Source organism: Ranitomeya imitator, chromosome 9 (assembly GCF_032444005.1).
Source record: "Ranitomeya imitator isolate aRanImi1 chromosome 9, aRanImi1.pri, whole genome shotgun sequence".
Lineage (NCBI taxonomy): Eukaryota > Metazoa > Chordata > Amphibia > Anura > Dendrobatidae > Ranitomeya > Ranitomeya imitator.
The window spans coordinates 154,375,992-154,395,541 of NC_091290.1; the positions used below are offsets into that span (position 1 = coordinate 154,375,992).

Sequence of the window (19,550 nt, forward strand, 5' to 3'; positions counted from 1 at the left end):
AGTCGTCACTGCCGCCCACATCCAGAGCCAGGACAGGGCGAGATGGCACTCACCTGACGACTGGCAGTGGATCACCAGAATATTGGCCATTTCTGCAAACTTAACACTTTCTGGCATCTTCTTAATCTCCTTCAGGAACTCGCCCAGAGACACTTCACACCTGCAGGAGCAACAGCCACAGCTCAAGGAGCGCTTAGGCTACGTTCACATTAGCGTTATGCTAGTTTGCGTCGGGCGACGCAGCGGCGACGCATGCGTCATGCGCCCCTATATTTAACATGGGGGACGCATGCGTTTTTGTGTGTTGCGTTGTGCGATGCATGCGTCTTTTTTGCCGCAAGCGTCGGGCCAAGAAAACGCAACAAGTTGCATTTTTCTTGCGTCCAAATTTCGGCAAAAAACGACGCATGCGTCGCAAAACGCAGCGTTTTTGCATGCGTTTTGCTGCGTTTTTATTTGCGTTGTGCGTTGCGTCGCCGACGCAGCGGCGCACAACGCAAATGTGAACGTAGCCTTAGGGGCCCAAGCACCACTACACCCATCATCCTCCTGAGAACAAGCCTCATATGACATGGCCTAACTCAGTGGAGCCTGCAATGCTACCGGAGGACAGGGGTCACATGGAAGAGCAGTGATAGAAAAGCTGAAAGGGAATGTCTGCAAAAATAAAAAACTCCTAAGGTCTCAAGAACGAAGGGGGTGACGTCATCTCTACAGGACAAGTATGGCCGACAGGAGCCACGAGGTATGATTAGACAAGTGAGGCAATAGAATTGATAATAACGGCCTATTCCAATGAGGGGACATCGACACTGAGTCATGGAAAATTCCTTTAACACTAAAGGTACCGTCACACTGAACGATATCGCTAGCGATCCGTGACGTTGCAGCGTCCTGGCTAGCGATATCGTTCAGTTTGACAGGCAGCAGCGATCAGGCCCCTGCTGTGCCATCGTTGGTCGCTGCAGAAAGTCCAGAACTTTATTTCGTCGCTGGACCTCCCTGCAGACATTGCTGAATCGGCGTGTGTGACACCGATTCAGTGATGTCTTCACTGGTAACCAGGGTAAACATCGGGTTACTAAGCGCAGGGCCGCGCTTAGTAACCCGATGTTTACCCTGGTTACCAGCGTAAAAGTTAAAAAAAACAAACACTACATATTTACCTTCCGCTGTCTGTCCTCGGCGCTGTGCTTCTCTGCACTCACAGTGAGCGCCGGCCAGCCGGAAAGCAGAGCACAGCGGTGACGTCACCGCTGTGCTTTCCGGCCGCTGTGCTTACACAGTGCAGAGGAAAGCAGAGCGCCGGGGACAGACAGCGGAAGGTAAGTATGTATTGTTTTTTTTTTTTTTTTTACTTTTACGCTGGTAACCAGGGTAAACATTGGGTTACTAATCGCGGACCTGCGCTTAGTAACCCGATGTTTACCCTGGTTACCAGGGAACCGGCATCGTTGGTCGCTGGAGAGCTGTCTGTGTGACAGCTCCCCAGATACCAAACAGCGACGCTGCAGCGATCGACATCGTTGTCGGTATCGCTGCAGTAAGATCCTGTCTGCAGCCACCACTAGGGGGAGCTCCCTGTATACAGAGATACATGATAAGATCCTGTCTGCAGCCACGACTAGGGGGAGCTCCCTGTATACAGAGATACATGATAAGATCCTGTCTGCAGCCACCACTAGGGGGAGCTCCCTGTATACAGAGATACATGATAAGATCCTGTCTGCAGCCACCACTAGGGGGAGCTCCCTGTATACAGAGATGCATGATAAGATCCTGTCTGCAGCCACCACTAGGGGGAGCTCCCTGTACACAGATACATAAGATCCTGTCTGCAGTCACCACTAGGGGGAGCTCCCTGTATACAGAGATGCATAATAAGATCATGTCTGCAGCCACCACTAGGGGGAGCTCCCTGTATACAGAGATGCATAATAAGATCATGTCTGCAGCCACCACTAGGGGGAGCTCCCTGTATACAAAGATACATGATAAAAGCCTGTCTGCAGCCACCACTAGGGGGAGCTCCCTGTATAAAGAGATACATGATAAGATCCTGTCTGCAGTCACCACTAGGGGGAGCTCCCTGTACACAGAGATACATAGGATCCTGTCTGCAGTCACCACTAGGGGGAGCTCCCTGTATACAGAGATACATGATAAGATCCTGTCTGCAGCCACGACTAGGGGGAGCTCCCTGTATACAGAGATACATGATAAGATCCTGTCTGCAGCCACCACTAGGGGGAGCTCCCTGTATACAGAGATACAGGATAAGATCCTGTCTGCAGCCACCACTAGGGGGAGCTCCCTGTATACAGAGATGCATGATAAGATCCTGTCTGCAGCCACCACTAGGGGGAGCTCCCTGTACACAGAGATGCATAATAAGATCATGTCTGCAGCCACCACTAGGGGGAGCTCCCTGTATACAAAGATACATGATAAAAGCCTGTCTGCAGTCACCACTAGGGGGAGCTCACTGTACACAGAGATACGTAGGATCCTGTCTGCAGTCACCACTAGGGGGAGCTCCCTGTATACAGAGATACATGATAAGATCCTGTCTGCAGCCACCACTAGGGGGAGCTCCCTGTATACAGAGATGCATGATAAGATCCTGTCTGCAGCCACCACTAGGGGGAGCTCCCTGTACACAGATACATAAGATCCTGTCTGCAGTCACCACTAGGGGGAGCTCCCTGTATACAGAGATGCATAATAAGATCATGTCTGCAGCCACCACTAGGGGGAGCTCCCTGTATACAAAGATACATGATAAAAGCCTGTCTGCAGCCACCACTAGGGGGAGCTCCCTGTATAAAGAGATACATGATAAGATCCTGTCTGCAGTCACCACTAGGGGGAGCTCCCTGTACACAGAGATACATAGGATCCTGTCTGCAGTCACCACTAGGGGGAGCTCCCTGTATACAGAGATACATGATAAGATCCTGTCTGCAGCCACGACTAGGGGGAGCTCCCTGTATACAGAGATACATGATAAGATCCTGTCTGCAGCCACCACTAGGGGGAGCTCCCTGTATACAGAGATACATGATAAGATCCTGTCTGCAGCCACCACTATGGGGAGCTTCCTGTATACAGAGATGCATGATAAGATCCTGTCTGCAGCCACCACTAGGGGGAGCTCCCTGTACACAGAGATGCATAATAAGATCCTGTCTGCAGTCACCACTAGGGGGAGCTCCCTGTATACAGAGATACATGATAAGATCCTGTCTGCAGCCACCACTAGGGGGAGCTCCCTGTATACAAAGATACATGATAAAAGCCTGTCTGCAGTCACCACTAGGGGGAGCTCCCTGTACACAGAGATACATAGGATCCTGTCTGCAGTCACCACTAGGGGGAGCTCCCTGTATACAGAGATACATGATAAGATCCTGTCTGCAGCCACCACTAGGGGGAGCTCCCTGTATACAGAGATACATGATAAGATCCTGTCTGCAGCCACCACTAGGGGGAGCTCCCTGTATACAAAGATACATGATAAAAGCCTGTCTGCAGCCACCACTAGGGGGAGCTCCCTGTATAAAGAGATACATGATAAGATCCTGTCTGCAGTCACCACTAGGGGGAGCTCCCTGTACATGGAGATACATGATAAGATCCTGTCTGCAGCCACCACTAGGGGGAGCTCCCTGTATACAGAGATGCATAATAAGATCCTGTCTGCAGCCACCACTAGGGGGAGCTCCCTGTATACAAAGATACATGATAAGATCCTGTCTGCAGCCACCACTAGGGGGAGCTCCCTGTATACAGAGATACATGATAAGATCCTGTCTGCAGCCACCACTAGGGGGAGCTCCCTGTATACAGAGATACATGATAAGATCCTGTCTGCAGCCACCACTAGGGAGAGCTCCCTGTATACAGAGATACATGATAAGATCCTGTCTGCAGTCACCACTAGGGGGAGCTCCCTGTATACAGAGATACATGATAAGATCCTGTCTGCAGCCACCACTAGGGGGAGCTCCCTGTATACAGAGATACATGATAAGATCCTGTCTGCAGTCACCACTAGGGGGAGCTCCCTGTATACAGAGATACATGATAAGATCCTGTCTGCAGTCACCACTAGGGGGAGCTCCCTGTATACAGAGATACATGATAAGATCCTGTCTGCAGTCACCACTAGAGGGAGCTCCCTGTATACAGGGATACATGATAAGATCCTGTCTGCAGTCACCACTAGGGGGAGCTCCCTGTATACAGGGATACATGATAAGATCCTGTCTGCAGTCACCACTAGAGGGAGCTCCCTGTATACAGGGATACATGATAAGATCCTGTCTGCAGTCACCACTAGGGGGAGCTCCCTGTATACAGGGATACATGATAAGATCCTGCCTGCAGCCACCACTAGGGGGAGCTCCCTGTATACAGAGATACATGATAAGATCCTGTCTGCAGTCACCACTAGGGGGAGCTCCCTGTATACAGAGATACATGATAAGATCCTGTCTGCAGTCACCACTAGCCACTCCCATAAGTAATGTTGTCACGAATCCCTCTCCGTGCAGCTACCAATTTGTCATGTATCCACTCTTAGCACGTGACTTGGGGTTGTGGGGGCAAGGGTTAATCTATCTCCCCTCTCTCAGTCCAGCATTCAACCTCTGTCCTATGCTGTGATGGGAGCATAAGTCACACACCGACCCAGGCCACACACCCGCTCATACACGCTGCCACCACTCACCGGCCACACGGGCGATGAGTTCCGGAAATATTAAAACTAATACTGTCTACCACTCATAAGGCTCACACACCTTAGGCTATGGATTCTTTAGAACATACAAGGCTCAACTTGTTAACGTTTTAAGCTTTAATACAAAAAGTACAGTGCTTACAGTAAAGAAAAAGATACAAAAATATGGTAATAAAAAGACATACAGGTATGCAAAACAGTATAAAATAAACAGGAGAAAACTTACAGAAATAGCTAACTTGTAGTCTGCTTCTGCTCCCTAGGATGAATATAGACTGGATCTCATCAGCTTCCCAGGCTGCCCTCACGTGAACAATTGTGAATGCATACAAGCCAAATTTATAGTCACCCTGGAGGTCAGATTTCTAGACCAGCCCCTCAAGTTAATATTCTAACTGCTTGTTTTTGATTGGACCACGACCGCGCCACCAATGAATATATTGTTTTCTCTGAGATTCTTTGTGTAAAGCTTCCCACAGATAGATGGTGTCAGGCTGTAATTAACATCTGTCTTCCAAAGAGCCAAAGGTGTGAAGCGCTTCCTCTCCTGGTCCTAGCTAGACCCCCTGGCGAGATTAGAGACAGAAGTCTGCTGTCTCATGATAATACATATTAATACCTGGGTGAGACCTGCAGCCTTCATGACAGATGTTAAATTATTACTAGTCACACAATAATAATAAAAACATTCCCCAAGCCATTGTTAGCTACATGTACAGCGATGCACTCATTTGCATCTATATGTTAATTGCATACTGTGATATTAGCGACTCAAAATTACATACTGTATACAAAAAAGGACTGAGTCAATGCTAGTTTAACATATAAAGTGAATAAACATTTTATTTCAACCAGTAGATCACACAAAAGTTAATTCAATACAAAAAGTTAAAAAAGCAACGTATAGGGCAGTATTTGAAAAGGGTATATATACTGGGTCAATGATAAAAATCCAATATAATGAGTTCCGCTAACAATGCTAGGCACCGAGGGTGTGTAACAAATAAGGTTGCTGCTTATGAATATTGTATCATTGGTGGTTAATGGGTTGGTTCTGCTGGGAGGCCACTAGAGGCCATGATAAGAATCTCACAGGTGCTCCTGGCTACCAATCAATATCGCGAAAAAGACCTCTTAGCCACAGATATACTGACCACCATTTCCTAAGAGCCACGCATGAATGAGCAGCAAAAAGATCAATAAACACAGTCAAATGCTATTACCCCTCATGGTGCAGAGCAAGGAAGCCGGGACTCACTCCCCGCAGTCAGTGCCCGACGCCCGCATACTCCCCTCCAGTCACCGCTCACACAGGGTTAACCCTGTGTGTCCCCAACTTTTTACTATTGATGCTGTCTATGCGGCATCAATAGTAAAAAAAAAATGTAATGTTAAAAATAATTTAAAAAAACCCCCTGCTATTCTCACCCTCCGTTGTCCGAGGATCCGATCGCTCCTGCCGCCATCTTCCATTTCCGGCAATACATTGCAAAATTACCCAGAAGACATAGCGGTCTCGCGAGACTGCTAAGTCATCTGGGTAATTTCGCAATGCATCCTGGGAACAGAAGATGGCGGCAGCCGCGTGCATATCGCCGGAGCGTCGGTGGATCCCAGGGGGTGAGTATATAACTATTTTTTATTTTAATTATTTTTTTTTTAACAGGGATATGGTGCCCACACTGCTAAATACTGCGTGGGCTGTTATATACCGCGTGGCTGCTATATACTACATAGGCCAGTGTTATATACTATGTGGGCTGTGTTCTATACTGCATGGGCTGTGTGATATACTCCGTTGGCTGTGCTATATACTACGTGGCTCTGTGCTGTATACTACGTGGCTGGGCAATATACCACGTGGCTGGGCAATATACCACGTGGCTCTGTGCAATATACCACGTGGCTGGGCAATATACCACGTGGCAGGGCAATATACCACGTGGCAGGGCAATATACTACGCGGCTGGGCAATATACTACGTGGACATACATATTCTAGAATACCCGATGCGTTAGAATCGGGCCACCATCTAGTAATATTCATAAGCAGCAACCTTATTTGTTACACACCCTCGGTGCCTAGCATTGCTAGCGGTACTCATTATGTTGGATTTTTATCATTGACCCAGTATATATACTCTTTTCTAATACTGCTCTATACGTTGCTTTTTAACTTTTTGCATTGAATTAACTTTTGTGTGATCTACGGGTTGAAATAAAATGTTTATTCGCTTTCTATGTTAAACTAGCATTGACTCAGTCCTTTTCTGTATACAGTAGTCACACAATAAACCTATGCAGTGAACTATGTACACATATATAGTTATACATACAGGTCCTTCTCAAAAAATTAGCATATAGTGTTAAATTTCATTATTTACCATAATGTAATGATTACAATTAAACTTTCATATATTATAGATTCATTATCCACCAACTGAAATTTGTCAGGTCTTTTATTGTTTTAATACTGATGATTTTGGCATACAACTCCTGATAACCCAAAAAACCTGTCTCAATAAATTAGCATATTTCACCCATCCAATCAAATAAAAGTGTTTTTTAATAACAAACAAAAAAACCATCAAATAATAATGTTCAGTTATGCACTCAATACTTGGTCGGGAATCCTTTGGCAGAAATGACTGCTTCAATGTGGCGTGGCATGGAGGCAATCAGCCTGTGACACTGCTGAGATGTTATGGAGGCCCAGGATGCTTCAATAGCGGCCTTAAGCTCATCCAGAGTGTTGGGTCTTGCGTCTCTCAACTTTCTCTTCACAATATCCCACAGATTCTCTATGGGGTTCAGGTCAGGAGAGTTGGCAGGCCAATTGAGCACAGTAATACCATGGTCAGTAAACCATTTACCAGTGGTTTTGGCACTGTGAGCAGGTGCCAGGTCGTGCTGAAAAATGAAATCTTCATCTCCATAAAGCATTGACCCTGCCCTTGATGAAACACAGTGGACCAACACCAGCAGCTGACATGGCACCCCACACCATCACTGACTGTGGGTACTTGACACTGGACTTCAGGCATTTTGGCATTTCCTTCTCCCCAGTCTTCCTCCAGACTCTGGCACCTTGATTTCCGAATGACATGCAAAATTTGCTTTCATCAGAAAAAAGTACTTGGGACCACTTAGCAACAGTCCAGTGCTGCTTCTCTGTAGCCCAGGTCAGGCGCCTCTGCCGCTGTTTATGGTTCAAAAGTGGCTTTACCTGGGGAATGCGGCACCTGTAGCCCATTTCCTGCACACGCCTGTGCACGGTGGCTCTGGATGTTTCCACACCAGACTCAGTCCACTGCTTCCTCAGGTTCCCCAAGGTCTGGAATCGGTCCTTCTCCACAATCTTCCTCAGGGTCCGGTCTCCTCTTCTCGTTGTACAGCGTTTTCTGCCACATTGTTTCCTTCCAACAGACTTACCATTGAGGTGCCTTGATACAGCACTCTGGGAACAGCCTATTTGTTGAGAAATTTCTTTCTGGGTCTTACCCTCTTGCTTGAGGGTGTCAATGATGGCCTTCTTGACATCTGTCAGGTCGCTAGTCTTACCCATGATGGGGGTTTTGAGTAATGAACCAGGCAGGGAGTTTATAAAAGCCTCAGGTATCTTTTGCATGTGTTTAGAGTTAATTAGTTGATTCAGAAGATTAGGGTAATAGGTCGTTTAGAGAACCTTTTCTTGATATGCTAATTTATTGAGACAGGTTTTTTGGGTTATCAGGAGTTGTATGCCAAAATCATCAGTATTAAAACAATAAAAGACCTGACAAATTTCAGTTGGTGGATAATGAATCTATAATATATGAAAGTTTAATTGTAATCATTACATTATGGTAAATAATGAAATTTAACACTATATGCTAATTTTTTGAGAAGGACCTGTATTTCAGTACAAACGTGATTAAGGCCGAAAAGTCAGACACAATTACTCACATCTTCCGGATCTCTTTACTGTTATCTCCAAGTATTTGAAACAGACCATCCAGAATCTCAGGTAGATACTCCAGCAAGTTGATGTCAGGAACATTCTCCAGAACAAGAATCTGGGAAATAAATGTCAGATAAACCGCAACTAGTGAGAGAAATGAGTGATACGATCCTGTCTACAGCCACCACTAGGGGGAGCTCCCTGTATACAGAGATACATGATAAGATCCTGTCTGCAGCCACCACTAGGGGGAGCTCCCTGTATACAGTGATACATGATAAGATCCTGTCTGCAGCCACCACTAGGTGGAGCTCCCTGTATACAGAGATACATAAGATCCTGTCTGCAGCCACCACTAGGGGGAGCTCCCTGTATACAGAGATACATGGTAAGACCCTGTCTGCAGCCACCTCTAGGGGGAGCTCCCTGTATACAGAGATACATGGTAAGACCCTGTCTGCAGTCACCACTAGGGGGAGCTCCCTGTATACAGAGATACATGGTAAGACCCTGTCTGCAGCCACCACTAGGAGGAGCTCCCTGTATACAGGGATACATGATAAGATCCTGTCTACAGTCACCACTAGGGGGAGCTCCCTGTATACAGGGATACATGATAAGATCCTGGCTACAGCCACCACTAGGGGGAGCTCCCTGTATACAGAGACACATGGTAAGATCCTGTCTGCAGTCACCACTAGGGGGAGCTCCCTGTATACAGAGATATATGATAAGATCCTGTCTGCAGTCACCACTAGGGGGAGCTCCCTGTATACAGAGATACATGATAAGATTCTGTCTGCAGCCACCACTAGGGGGAGCTCCCTGAATACAGAGATACATGATAGGATCCTGTCTGCAGCCACCACTAGGGGGAGCTCCCTGTATACAGATATACATGATAAGATCCTGTCTGCAGCCACCACTAGGGGGAGCTCCCTGTATACAGAGATACATGGTAAGACCCTGTCTGCAGCCACCACTAGGGGGAGCTCCCTGTATACAGAGATACATGGTAAGACCCTGTCTGCAGTCACCACTAGGGGGAGCTCCCTGTATACAGAGATACATGATAAGATCCTGTCTGCAGCCACCACTAGGAGGAGCTCCCTGTATACAGAGATACATGGTAAGACCCTGTCTGCAGTCACCACTAGGGGGAGCTCCCTGTATACAGAGATACATGATAAGATCCTGTCTGCAGTCACCACTAGAGGGAGCTCCCTGTATACAGGGATACATGATAAGATCCTGTCTGCAGTCACCACTAGGGGGAGCTCCCTGTATACAGGGATACATGATAAGATCCTGTCTGCAGTCACCACTAGGGGGAGCTCCCTGTATACAGAGATATATGATAAGATCCTGTCTGCAGTCACCACTAGGGGGAGCTCCCTGTATACAGAGATACATGATAAGATTCTGTCTGCAGCCACCACTAGGGGGAGCTCCCTGAATACAGAGATACATGATAGGATCCTGTCTGCAGTCACCACTAGGGGGAGCTCCCTGTATACAGGGATACATGATAAGATCCTGCCTGCAGCCACCACTAGGGGGAGCTCCCTGTATACAGAGACACATGGTAAGATCCTGTCTGCAGTCACCACTAGGGGGAGCTCCCTGTATACAGAGATATATGATAAGATCCTGTCTGCAGTCACCACTAGGGGGAGCTCCCTTTATACAGAGATACATGATAAGATTCTGTCTGCAGCCACCACTAGGGGGAGCTCCCTGTATACAGATATACATGATAAGATCCTGTCTGCAGCCACCACTAGGGGGAGCTCCCTGTATACAGAGATACATGATAAGATTCTGTCTGCAGCCACCACTAGGGGGAGCTCCCTGTATACAGAGATACATGATAGGATCCTGTCTGCAGCCACCACTAGGGGGAGCTCTCGGGTCCTGCTGCTCACCCAGGAGATGATGAATTGTCGGGCGTACTGGTTGTTGGAGTAAATTCTTTCCCTCAGAAGTGGGACAAACCCAACCAAGTCAAACTTGTTGCTTTCTGTCACAATATCCTAAAAGGAGGAAGCAAGTGACATTATAGAAGTACAACCCTCATCATGCAGTCCGCAGTGTATGACTTCTCTGGCCAGTACGGCACAGGGGCTATGCTCATGCTCACACACAAACTGATGATGGGCACTAACCTTCAGCAGTCGGTCCAGGAGCTCGGAGCCGCTCTTCACATTGGGGTCCGGATCTGCAGCAAGCTGTCAAATAGAGAGGAAAGTCACATATACTGGAGAAGCCCCCAGATCCTCTGAATGGAGCCCCACTCCCTGAGCAGATGGAAGCAAATCACTGTTCGGCAATCCCTGCATATGTTGTGTGCAGCCGCGGGTACTCCGGCATGCTCGATAAATATGTTGAAGACAACAGGATTTTTGGCTACTCACCGTATTCTCCATCGCTTCATTTTGTGACACAGGAAACCATGGGTGTGTATGCTGCTGACACTATGCATAAAAAAAGTTATCTCTTCCTCCACAGTGTACACACCACCAACCGGCACTAGGATATTCCGTTAGGGAGAAAGCAGGAGAAGCAACAAATAAAAGAGAAAGGAAACACACAAACTCAAACTGATAGAATACAGTAAACAGAGCTGTTAACCTTGTGAGGGTGCGGTGTCTCCCAATAAAGGCTCAGAGAAACAGATTTTACGGTGAGTAGCCAAAAAATCCTGTTTTCTCTATCACTTCATTGGGGGACACAAGAAACCATGGGACATCCCAAAGCAGTACCCAAGGAGAGGGAACAGCTGAAAACTCCATTCAGGTCAGAGAACTCAACACTGCCGCCTGCAAGGTCTTTCTACCTAAGGCCTCTTTCACATTTAAGTCTTTTTGTTTCCATCAAAATCCGTCGTTTTGTGAAAAAAACGGATCCAGCAAATTTGCCCAAAGTGTAGGCATAGACCCTGAAAAATGTTGCAAACATGTGACTGGAGGACCGATTAGCGCTCTGCAGAGCTGCATGGCGGAGGTCCTATGAGTACAGCCAGGAGACGCACACTGCCCAGGTAGCGAGTGCCTTAAACCCAGGAGAAGGCGCTCTGTTCTGACCCAGTAAACCTCCAGTTGCCGTCCGGATCCAGCAAGCAATTGTTGTCCTTGAGGACCTCTATACGCACGAGTCCGTGCTCCAAATAGAAAGGTGGCGGCCTTAGCCGGATAGACGCAAGTCACTCTGACCAGGAAACCTGATGAAAGAATGCCATGGAGGATGGATCTGAGCCGGACAAAAAGGAAAGGACTCAAGAATGACGGGCAAAGCCATGATGAGAACGTCGGCGAGGTACGGGAAGAGCACTGTACCTGTGATCCGCAGAATGTGCAAAAACCAGTCACAGTCTCTGCGAAGTCTCTGGGAGTGGTCAAGAGCCCAAAAGGGAAGGCGACAAACTGAAAATGGAACCGCCCATTGCAAAATGCAGGAATCTCTGATGCCCTGAAGAAATAAGAACATGGATAAAGGGTTCCATTGAACAAAAGCACCTGCAATTCCCAGGAAGCAATTCCTGAAAGAAGAGACTCCATCTTGAGAAAACAAAGATGGACTTCTCAGTTCAGTAATCTAAGATCCACGTTGAGTCACGTGAAGGAAAATCTTCGAGGACGGGTCCTGTTGGATTTACCCCTTGAGTCACGGAAAAGCCAGGAGGATTTAAAGCAAACCTTATTTCTTACCTGGCGAGCCTGTGGTTTCTCTTGGTGGGAGAACTCCTCCGTAGAAGGGAAACATTGAAAGTACTGAAACTCATGTGACAAAGGAGAACAGAGAGGCTTGGCCCGACGAAGGAGAGAGCTCGTCCCTCCGGTGGCCTCCTTAATAATTTGGTCCCACTTGGAGTCAAACAGATGGGAGCCCTGGAAAGGCAAGTTGGTAAGGGACTTTGAGGATAAGTCTGCGCTGCCACGCTGTAAGCAAAACGGTCCTTTGGATCGCCACTATATTGCTGGATGCCCGAGTCCAGGGAGGCGGGTACCATGCACTTCCCTGCATGAGCAATTTGGTCCGCGAGGTCGGCCAATTCCTCCAGTCGGGCTCCAGAAAGAATGCCCTGATGGAGCTGATTAACCCATGCCGTTATCGACTTGGCCACCCAGGTGGAAGCAAAGGCAGTGCACAATGACTAGGCGGACGCTTCAAAGGCTGACCTTGCAAAGGACTCTATGAGCCTGTCGTTGGTGTCCTTGAGAGATGATCCATCCGGAAGAGGAAGGACTGTACTGGTGGACAGTCTGGAAACCGGAGGGTCCACAGTGAGAGAAGTGCTCCAGTTGGCGACTGCAGGGAGGAAGAGGAGGGCGCGTAGGAAGAAAGTGGGTGCAGAAGGAGTGTTACTTCAAAAGCCCGCTCGGTGAGGCTGAAAGTGGGTGGAGCTGTCTGGAAGAGGGAGGAGCTAAAGGAATTGAGCGGAGCTAGTGGCTGCAAAGACGAGGGAGAGAGACGGCGACACCCAGGAACCCTGCATGTCCGAGATCAAGGGGCAGAGCTAACTGACAGAAACAGTAGGAGAGGGCGTGCCATCAACGGGCGGGAGAAAAGCCCGCCCAAAGAGGCCGAGAAGGGGATGGAGCTAACTGCTGGAGCTAGGCCGCGCTGAAGCCGGGTCCTAAATTTATGTTTAAGCTGGTTTTTATTGAAAAGAAATTCAGAACAATCAAGTAACAAAGGATTCAGCAACATAATTACTGAGTACAAAAAGAAATCTCATTTACAACTGTATATCAAGAACTGGAGCCAACAAGTCCCAAAATAATAACGGAGGCCCTGGACACAGGAGAGGGCGTCGCGGAGGCCCAGACACTGCCTGTCAGGTAACCCAGAATGAAGGAGAAAAACAGGCTCCCTATAGACCAAAAACAGCCTATACCTAAAAGGAAGGCCCCTCTAACAAAAAACTAAAATAAAAACTAGTAGGATAGGGGGGCAGTAAACTCATCCATCTTGATCTTCCTCCGTCTTTTCATTATCTTCATCCTTCTGCTTTTCTTCTTGTTTATCTTCTCCTTTGTCCAGATCTTCTCCCCTGACATCTCTGGGCATCTGACAGAGAAAGAATAAAAGTCCCTCTCCATCCAGACCTTCACTGGCCATCCGAACCTCTTGGGAATGTGGGACGTCCATGTCTCCTGGAGACCGACAGGCTCTGGTGGGCCAGTGGGTGGGACACAGTGCCAGGACCAATGTTCGGACCACCTAAACACTCTCCTGTGTTAGGGTCCTGCCGACTAGACCTATGAGGATACGGGGTGGCAGTACACGCCGTACTCATAGTCTCTACGTGGGAGTACAGTGTGACTGTTCATACTGCATCCCTCCTGAGGTAAGGAGAAAATCTGTCTGAAAAAGAAGAGACACTACTGGAAAATGACGAAAACTGAGGTAGAAAGACCCACATCCACCTCCTACTGACACCAAGCTACCCTGATTATCCTAGTGCCAGTCGGTGCACACTGCGGGGGAGGAGAGAACTTTTTTGTGCACTGTGTCATCCTCCTAGTGGCAGCAGTATACACCCCCATGGTTCCGGTGTCCCCCAATGATAGAGAAACCGAGGTAGCACCAGACCGTGCTCGGATGACATCTTATAACACCTTATCCGAGTTCGCTCATCGCTAATCAGAACCCTTGAAAAACAGAACTCGGGCTTTTGTGCTGACGGGGCCATAGGCTGTAATGGTGCCGGCAGAGCGCATCACTTTCAGACACCCAGATGTAGCAGACTGTGCAATGTGAACGCATCCTAATAGATTGTGGTCTGACCTGCAGAGTAGGGGACAGACGGTGCACAGAGCCGGAGTGTCCGCCCCCACTGATCAATAAGGGTAAGGCCATCAATATCCACATCCTGCAGGATCCCCACAATAATCCCAGGAAAGAAAAAGGAGCAAAGAAAACATAGCGCCATCATGTGACCGTCATTCATACTGCATGCTGGCAGAGGACACAAGACAGGAAGTCTATTGTTGTTACCATGGTGAGCTCAGATCGAGCACAACACACGGAGGAGCCACAGGTCACCGCCCGTCTCTTTACCTTACTGAGTCCATCAAACAACACGTTGAAGTGTGGCAGGACGGCGCCACGGGCCACCTTCACAATGTTGTAGAGCGCCTCGCAGGCGTAGTACCGCAGCCGGCTGTCCGCATCGTTAAAGCAAGTCAGGACGGGTTCAATGAGCTCCCGCAGGTACTGGCCCGAGTCCTGCAGTGAGAGGAGAGGGTTAATGCAGGCCCGGCGCCCCAGCACCACCATCCTCGACAGCCCTCACCTTGCCCAGCGCGATGGAGCAGGCGGCCAGCCCGATCAGACCTCCTTTCCTGCTGTGCGGATGCTGCGAGAGCGCAAACTCCTGCGACAGGATCAGGATGACATGTTTAATCTGCGCCGCATTATTCTGCGCCACAAACTCGCGCACCAACCTGCCGAGACATTATCAAGACGTGGTCAACGGGAAGACCCCTGGGGGTCTCCATTTATCCCCCTATTCCCACCTACTAATTTCTAGTATCCAAACCCCACCAGGGTGACTCATGTCCCTCCATTCTGTGTCCCACGTGTCTATAGACTCCAACCTCTCTCTCGGGCGTATACCGTGTCCCCCAGTCCTCTCTCTTGGGTGTCTGCCGTGTCCCCCCCGCCCTCTATCAGGCGTCTGCCGTGTCCCCCCCGCCCTCTCTCTCAGGCGTCTGCCGTGTCCCCCCCGCCCTCTCTCAGGCGTCTGCCGTGTCCCCCCCCGCCCTCTCTCTCAGGCGTCTGCCGTGTCACCCCCACCCTCTCTCTCGGGCATCTACCGGGGCCCTCCACCCCCTCTGGCATCTGCTGTGTCCCCCCCGCCCTTTCTGTCGGGCGTCTACCGTGTCCCCCCGACCCTCTCTCTCTGGAGTCTCCTGTGCCCCCCCCATTCTATCTCGGGCGTCTGCCGTGTCTCCCCCGCTCTCTCAGGCGTCTGCCGTGTCACCCCCACCCTCTCTCTCTGGCATCTGCTGTGTCCCCCCCGCCCTTTCTGTCGGGCGTCTACCCTGTCCCCCCGACCCTCTCTCTCAGGAGTCTCCTGTGTCCCCCCATTCTCTATCGGGCATCTGCCGTGCCCCCCCCTGCCCTCTCTCTGGGGCGTCTCCCGTGTCCCCTCGCCCTCTTTCGTGCATATCTGGTGTCTCCCCCCCATCTTCTCTCGGGTGTCTGCCGTATACCCCCCGCTCTCTCAGGTGTCTTCCGTGTTCCCCCCCCCCCTCTCTCTGGGCGTCTCCCGTGTCCCTTCGCCCTCTTTCGTGCATATCTGGTGTCTCCCCCCCATCTTCTCTCTCGGGCGTCTGCCGTATACCCCACCCTCTCTCGGGAGTCTGCTGTGTTCCCCCCGCCCTCTCTCTGGCGTCTGCCGTTTCCCCCCCTGCCCTCTCTCGGGCGGCTCCCGTGTCCCCCTTGCCCTCTCTCGGATGTCTCCAGTGTCCCCCCCTCTCAGATGTCTCCAGTGTCCCCCTCTCTCTCGGGCGTCCCTCACTTCTCTATCTCCAGCGCTGCCACCTTCCTCTTCTCGTACATCTTGTCGTTCAGCGCCCGCACGATGTTCGGGGTCAGGGGGCTCAGGTCCCGCTCCGTGTTCATCTTCTCGGCTCTCACCACAACAACCGGGCACAGCCGCCGTCGTCACATGTCCCGGACACGAACCTCCGTCATGTGACTCGCGACGCATTATGGGAGATGTAGTTCTTAGAGGAAACCTGATTCTCACGTGACCATGATAGCGGCGAGCTCTTAATACAGAAACAATTGTGTAGACCTGAGGACCATCCCTCCCCTACTGACAACTGAGGACCATCCCTCCCCGGTTGACAACTGAGGACTCCCCCCTCCCCAACTGAGGACTCCTCCCTCCCCTAATGACAACTGAGGACTCCCCCCTCCCCTACTGACAACTGAGGACCATCCCTCCCCGGTTGACAACTGAGGACTCCCCCCTCCCCGACTGACAACTGAGGACTCCCCCTCCCCTACTGACAACTGAGGACTCCCCCCTCCCCTACTGACAACTGAGGACCATCCCTCCCCGACTGACAGCTGAGGACTCCCCCTCCCCGGCTGACAACTGAGGACCATCCCTCCCCAACTGACAACTGAGGACACCCCCCTCCCCAACTGAGGACAATCCCTCCCCGACTGACAGCTGAGGACTCCCCCTCCACTGACAACTGACCCCCCTCATCATCTGAGAACTGAGGACTCCCCCTCCCTGTCTCTCCCCTACTCGACTGACAACTGAATTCCCCCTTCTGACAACTGAGGATCATCTCTCCCGACTGACAACTGACTTTCCCCTCCTCGTCTGACAACTGATTCCCCCTCCCTGACAACTGAGGACTTCCCCTCCCCGACTGACAACCCTCCCTCCCTGACACTCCCCTCGACTGACGACACCCCCAACCAATCTGACAACTGAGGACCCCCCCTCCCTGTCTGACAACTGAGGACCCCCGCTCCCGGTTTATTGATCAGATTGCTGGTGATTTTCCTACGTGTGAACATGGAGCAATAGACGGATTCTCAGCCTTTATCTCCTGCGGAAGACGGACATTTGGCTTCACGTTCTGTATTCTCCCGGGCGTCAGCACCAGGCAGACTGAGGGAGATCTGAGGCAGCTCATGTGATATCTCTGCACCGCTGATGTGTATGTGCCCCCGACCGCGAGGAGCCCCCCACCTGCAGCACATTTACTTTCCTCATCTGCTTCTTGGTGTGCCACTGCGGGATGTGGGGGACTCCTAGCAGCAAGTGTGCGATGTCCCCACCATGGAGGAAGGCGGCTGTGGAGTGGGAGCGATCCATGTACCCCACTAGTAGCAGTGAAGATCTCGGCCCCACAAGATCCACTGGAATGTGTCAATCACCACATAACGCCACGTCCTCCTGTCCTGATGTTTATTAGGAAGCAACAACACAAAGGATGCGGAAGAGCAGAGGACGGGGGGGGGGGGGGATGGGGGGAGAAGGGCCACCACCGCAGAGGACGGAGGAGGAACCTCTACTGCAGAGGGCGGAGGAGGGATCAACAACGCAGAGGATGGGTGGAAGAAATCCACAGCAGAGGAGAGGCAGCGGAAGGGCCAGCACCGCAGAGGACGGAGGAGAAACCTTTACTGCAGAGGACGGAGGAGGGATCACCAACGCAGAGGATGGGGGGAAGAACTCCACCGCAGAGGACGGAGGAGGGGCAGCGGAAGGGCCACCACCGCAGAGGACGGAGGAGGAACCTCTACTGCAGAGGACGGATCACCGCAGCAGAGGATGGGAGGGAAAAACTCCACCGCAGAGGACGGAGGAGGAATCACCGCCGCAGAGGATGGAGGAGGGGCAGAAGGGCCACCACCGCAGAGGATGGAGGAGGAATCACCGCCACAGAGGATGGAGGAGGGGCGAGGAAAGGCCGCCACCTCAGAGGACGAAGTAAGAAAGGGCCATCACAGGTGCAGATAAAGCACAGGCACGTCTTGGTTCTGATGAGATTTTTGGCTGTGTCTCTGTGGTTTCCTCCGCTGTCTCCTCTGTGGTTTCCTCCACCGTCTCCTCTGTGGTTTCCTCCACCGTTTCCTCTGTGGTTTTCTCCACCGTCTCCTCTGTGGTTTCCTCCCCCGTCTCCTCTGTGGTTTCCTCCACCGTCTCCTCTGTGGTTTCCTCCGCCGTATCCTCTGTGGCTTCCTCTGTGTCTCCTCTGTTTTCTTCTGCCGTCGCCTCTGCCCTCACTTCTCAGATAGCACGCCCTTCAGGTAATACACCCAGTAGATTCCCTGGGCCACACCCGTGGCACGAGGGCAAGAAACAACCAATCTGCCGGTCACAGGGGCCCTGCTGCCACCCGGAGGGGCTTCATATGACACAGATATGTAGTGGGTTTTCTTGGGACGCACGGGCTCACAGGGCTTCACCACGAACGCAGCAGGATCAGTCTGAAAACTGAAGGTTGTTGGCTGCAAGAAAACATTCTTAAAGGGGATGGAGATGCTGGATCCGGCGCGAATCTGCAGCGGTCCTTGAGGTTTAGGGGCCATGGCAGAGCCGAATAGTGGGATGATGTATTCACCCCCCTGCGGAGACGAGATGTGCAGCACAGCGCGGGACTCTCCGAGCTGAACAGGTTCATATGTCACCTCCACGCTGACCTCCGAGCCGCCCTGGGAACCCGGAGCCGCCATGACCACCTTGTCTACATGGAAATCTGAATTATCGACCTAAAAATAGGAGAAAATGATGAGTAAGTCGGGGCTAGCGAGGCCGAAGACGACACTGGCTTCTCCAGAGCAGCGCTCACCTTACAGCTGTACTCAGTCTTCTGACGAGTGAAGTTCATGAATCTGGCACTCAGGACCTGACTGGAGCCCAGGGTCGTGCGCAGGTAAAGCGGCTTCTCAGACACGGCTGGCGTTGCCTTCAGGAGGAGGTCATACTGGAACAAGCCCAGGTCGTTGCTCTGCAGCATCAGCCTTCCTGTGGACTCGCCCGTTCTCAGAGGCTGGTACTCAAACATCAGCGTGCCCTGGAGAAGAGAAACAGATGGGCACGGTGGGCAGTGCGGCCGGCTGTGTCTGAGCACAGGGACAGTGATGGGATACCTCCGACTGGGCCGGCACGGTGATATGGGGGGGAAGGTTAATCTCTGGCACTCTGCAGTCCGTGGTGAAGGTGACCGGAGCAGCCAGTGGATTCTCCACACACAGCGTGGCTGCAGTGCTTTGCCGCACTGGTGTCACCAGTTCTATGGTGCTGACGATGCCCGGCGCGGTGGCTTTAAATGTAACGTAATAGAACATGTATTCCTGTGTTGTCTCATTGCGGAAAGTGACCTAGAGC

General features: G+C 50.9%; 2 protein-coding genes across 7 annotated transcripts in view; both read right to left on the reverse strand.

Moving 5' to 3' along the window:
* Positions 1-16,555, reverse strand: part of VAC14 (VAC14 component of PIKFYVE complex) — a 29,584-nt gene extending 13,029 nt beyond the window's left edge. For 2 of the 6 annotated variants that reach the window (XM_069739544.1, XM_069739543.1), the window contains exons 1-7: positions 16,209-16,510; positions 14,979-15,129; positions 14,744-14,911; positions 10,846-10,908; positions 10,606-10,713; positions 8,686-8,795; positions 54-160 (exon numbers count right to left, since the gene is read on the reverse strand). In XM_069739544.1, coding sequence (XP_069595645.1) covers positions 54-160; positions 8,686-8,795; positions 10,606-10,713; positions 10,846-10,908; positions 14,744-14,911; positions 14,979-15,129; positions 16,209-16,312 — 811 coding nt within the window. In that variant the 5' untranslated portion in view covers positions 16,313-16,510. Of the gene's footprint in view, positions 1-53; positions 161-8,685; positions 8,796-10,605; positions 10,714-10,845; positions 10,909-14,743; positions 14,912-14,978; positions 15,130-16,208 lie in introns of all 6 variants that reach the window. The other 4 variants (XM_069739540.1, XM_069739541.1, XM_069739546.1 and 1 more) reach the window with 4 other exon arrangements.
* Positions 16,556-17,610: 1,055 nt separating this feature from the next.
* The window catches only part of HYDIN (HYDIN axonemal central pair apparatus protein), a 152,444-nt gene continuing 150,504 nt past the window's right edge, over positions 17,611-19,550 (reverse strand). The window contains exons 82-84 of the mRNA XM_069739547.1: positions 19,313-19,543; positions 19,012-19,236; positions 17,611-18,931 (exon numbers count right to left, since the gene is read on the reverse strand). Of these exons, the coding sequence (XP_069595648.1) occupies positions 18,443-18,931; positions 19,012-19,236; positions 19,313-19,543 (945 nt within the window). The 3' untranslated portion in view covers positions 17,611-18,442. The remainder of the gene's footprint in view (positions 18,932-19,011; positions 19,237-19,312; positions 19,544-19,550) is intronic.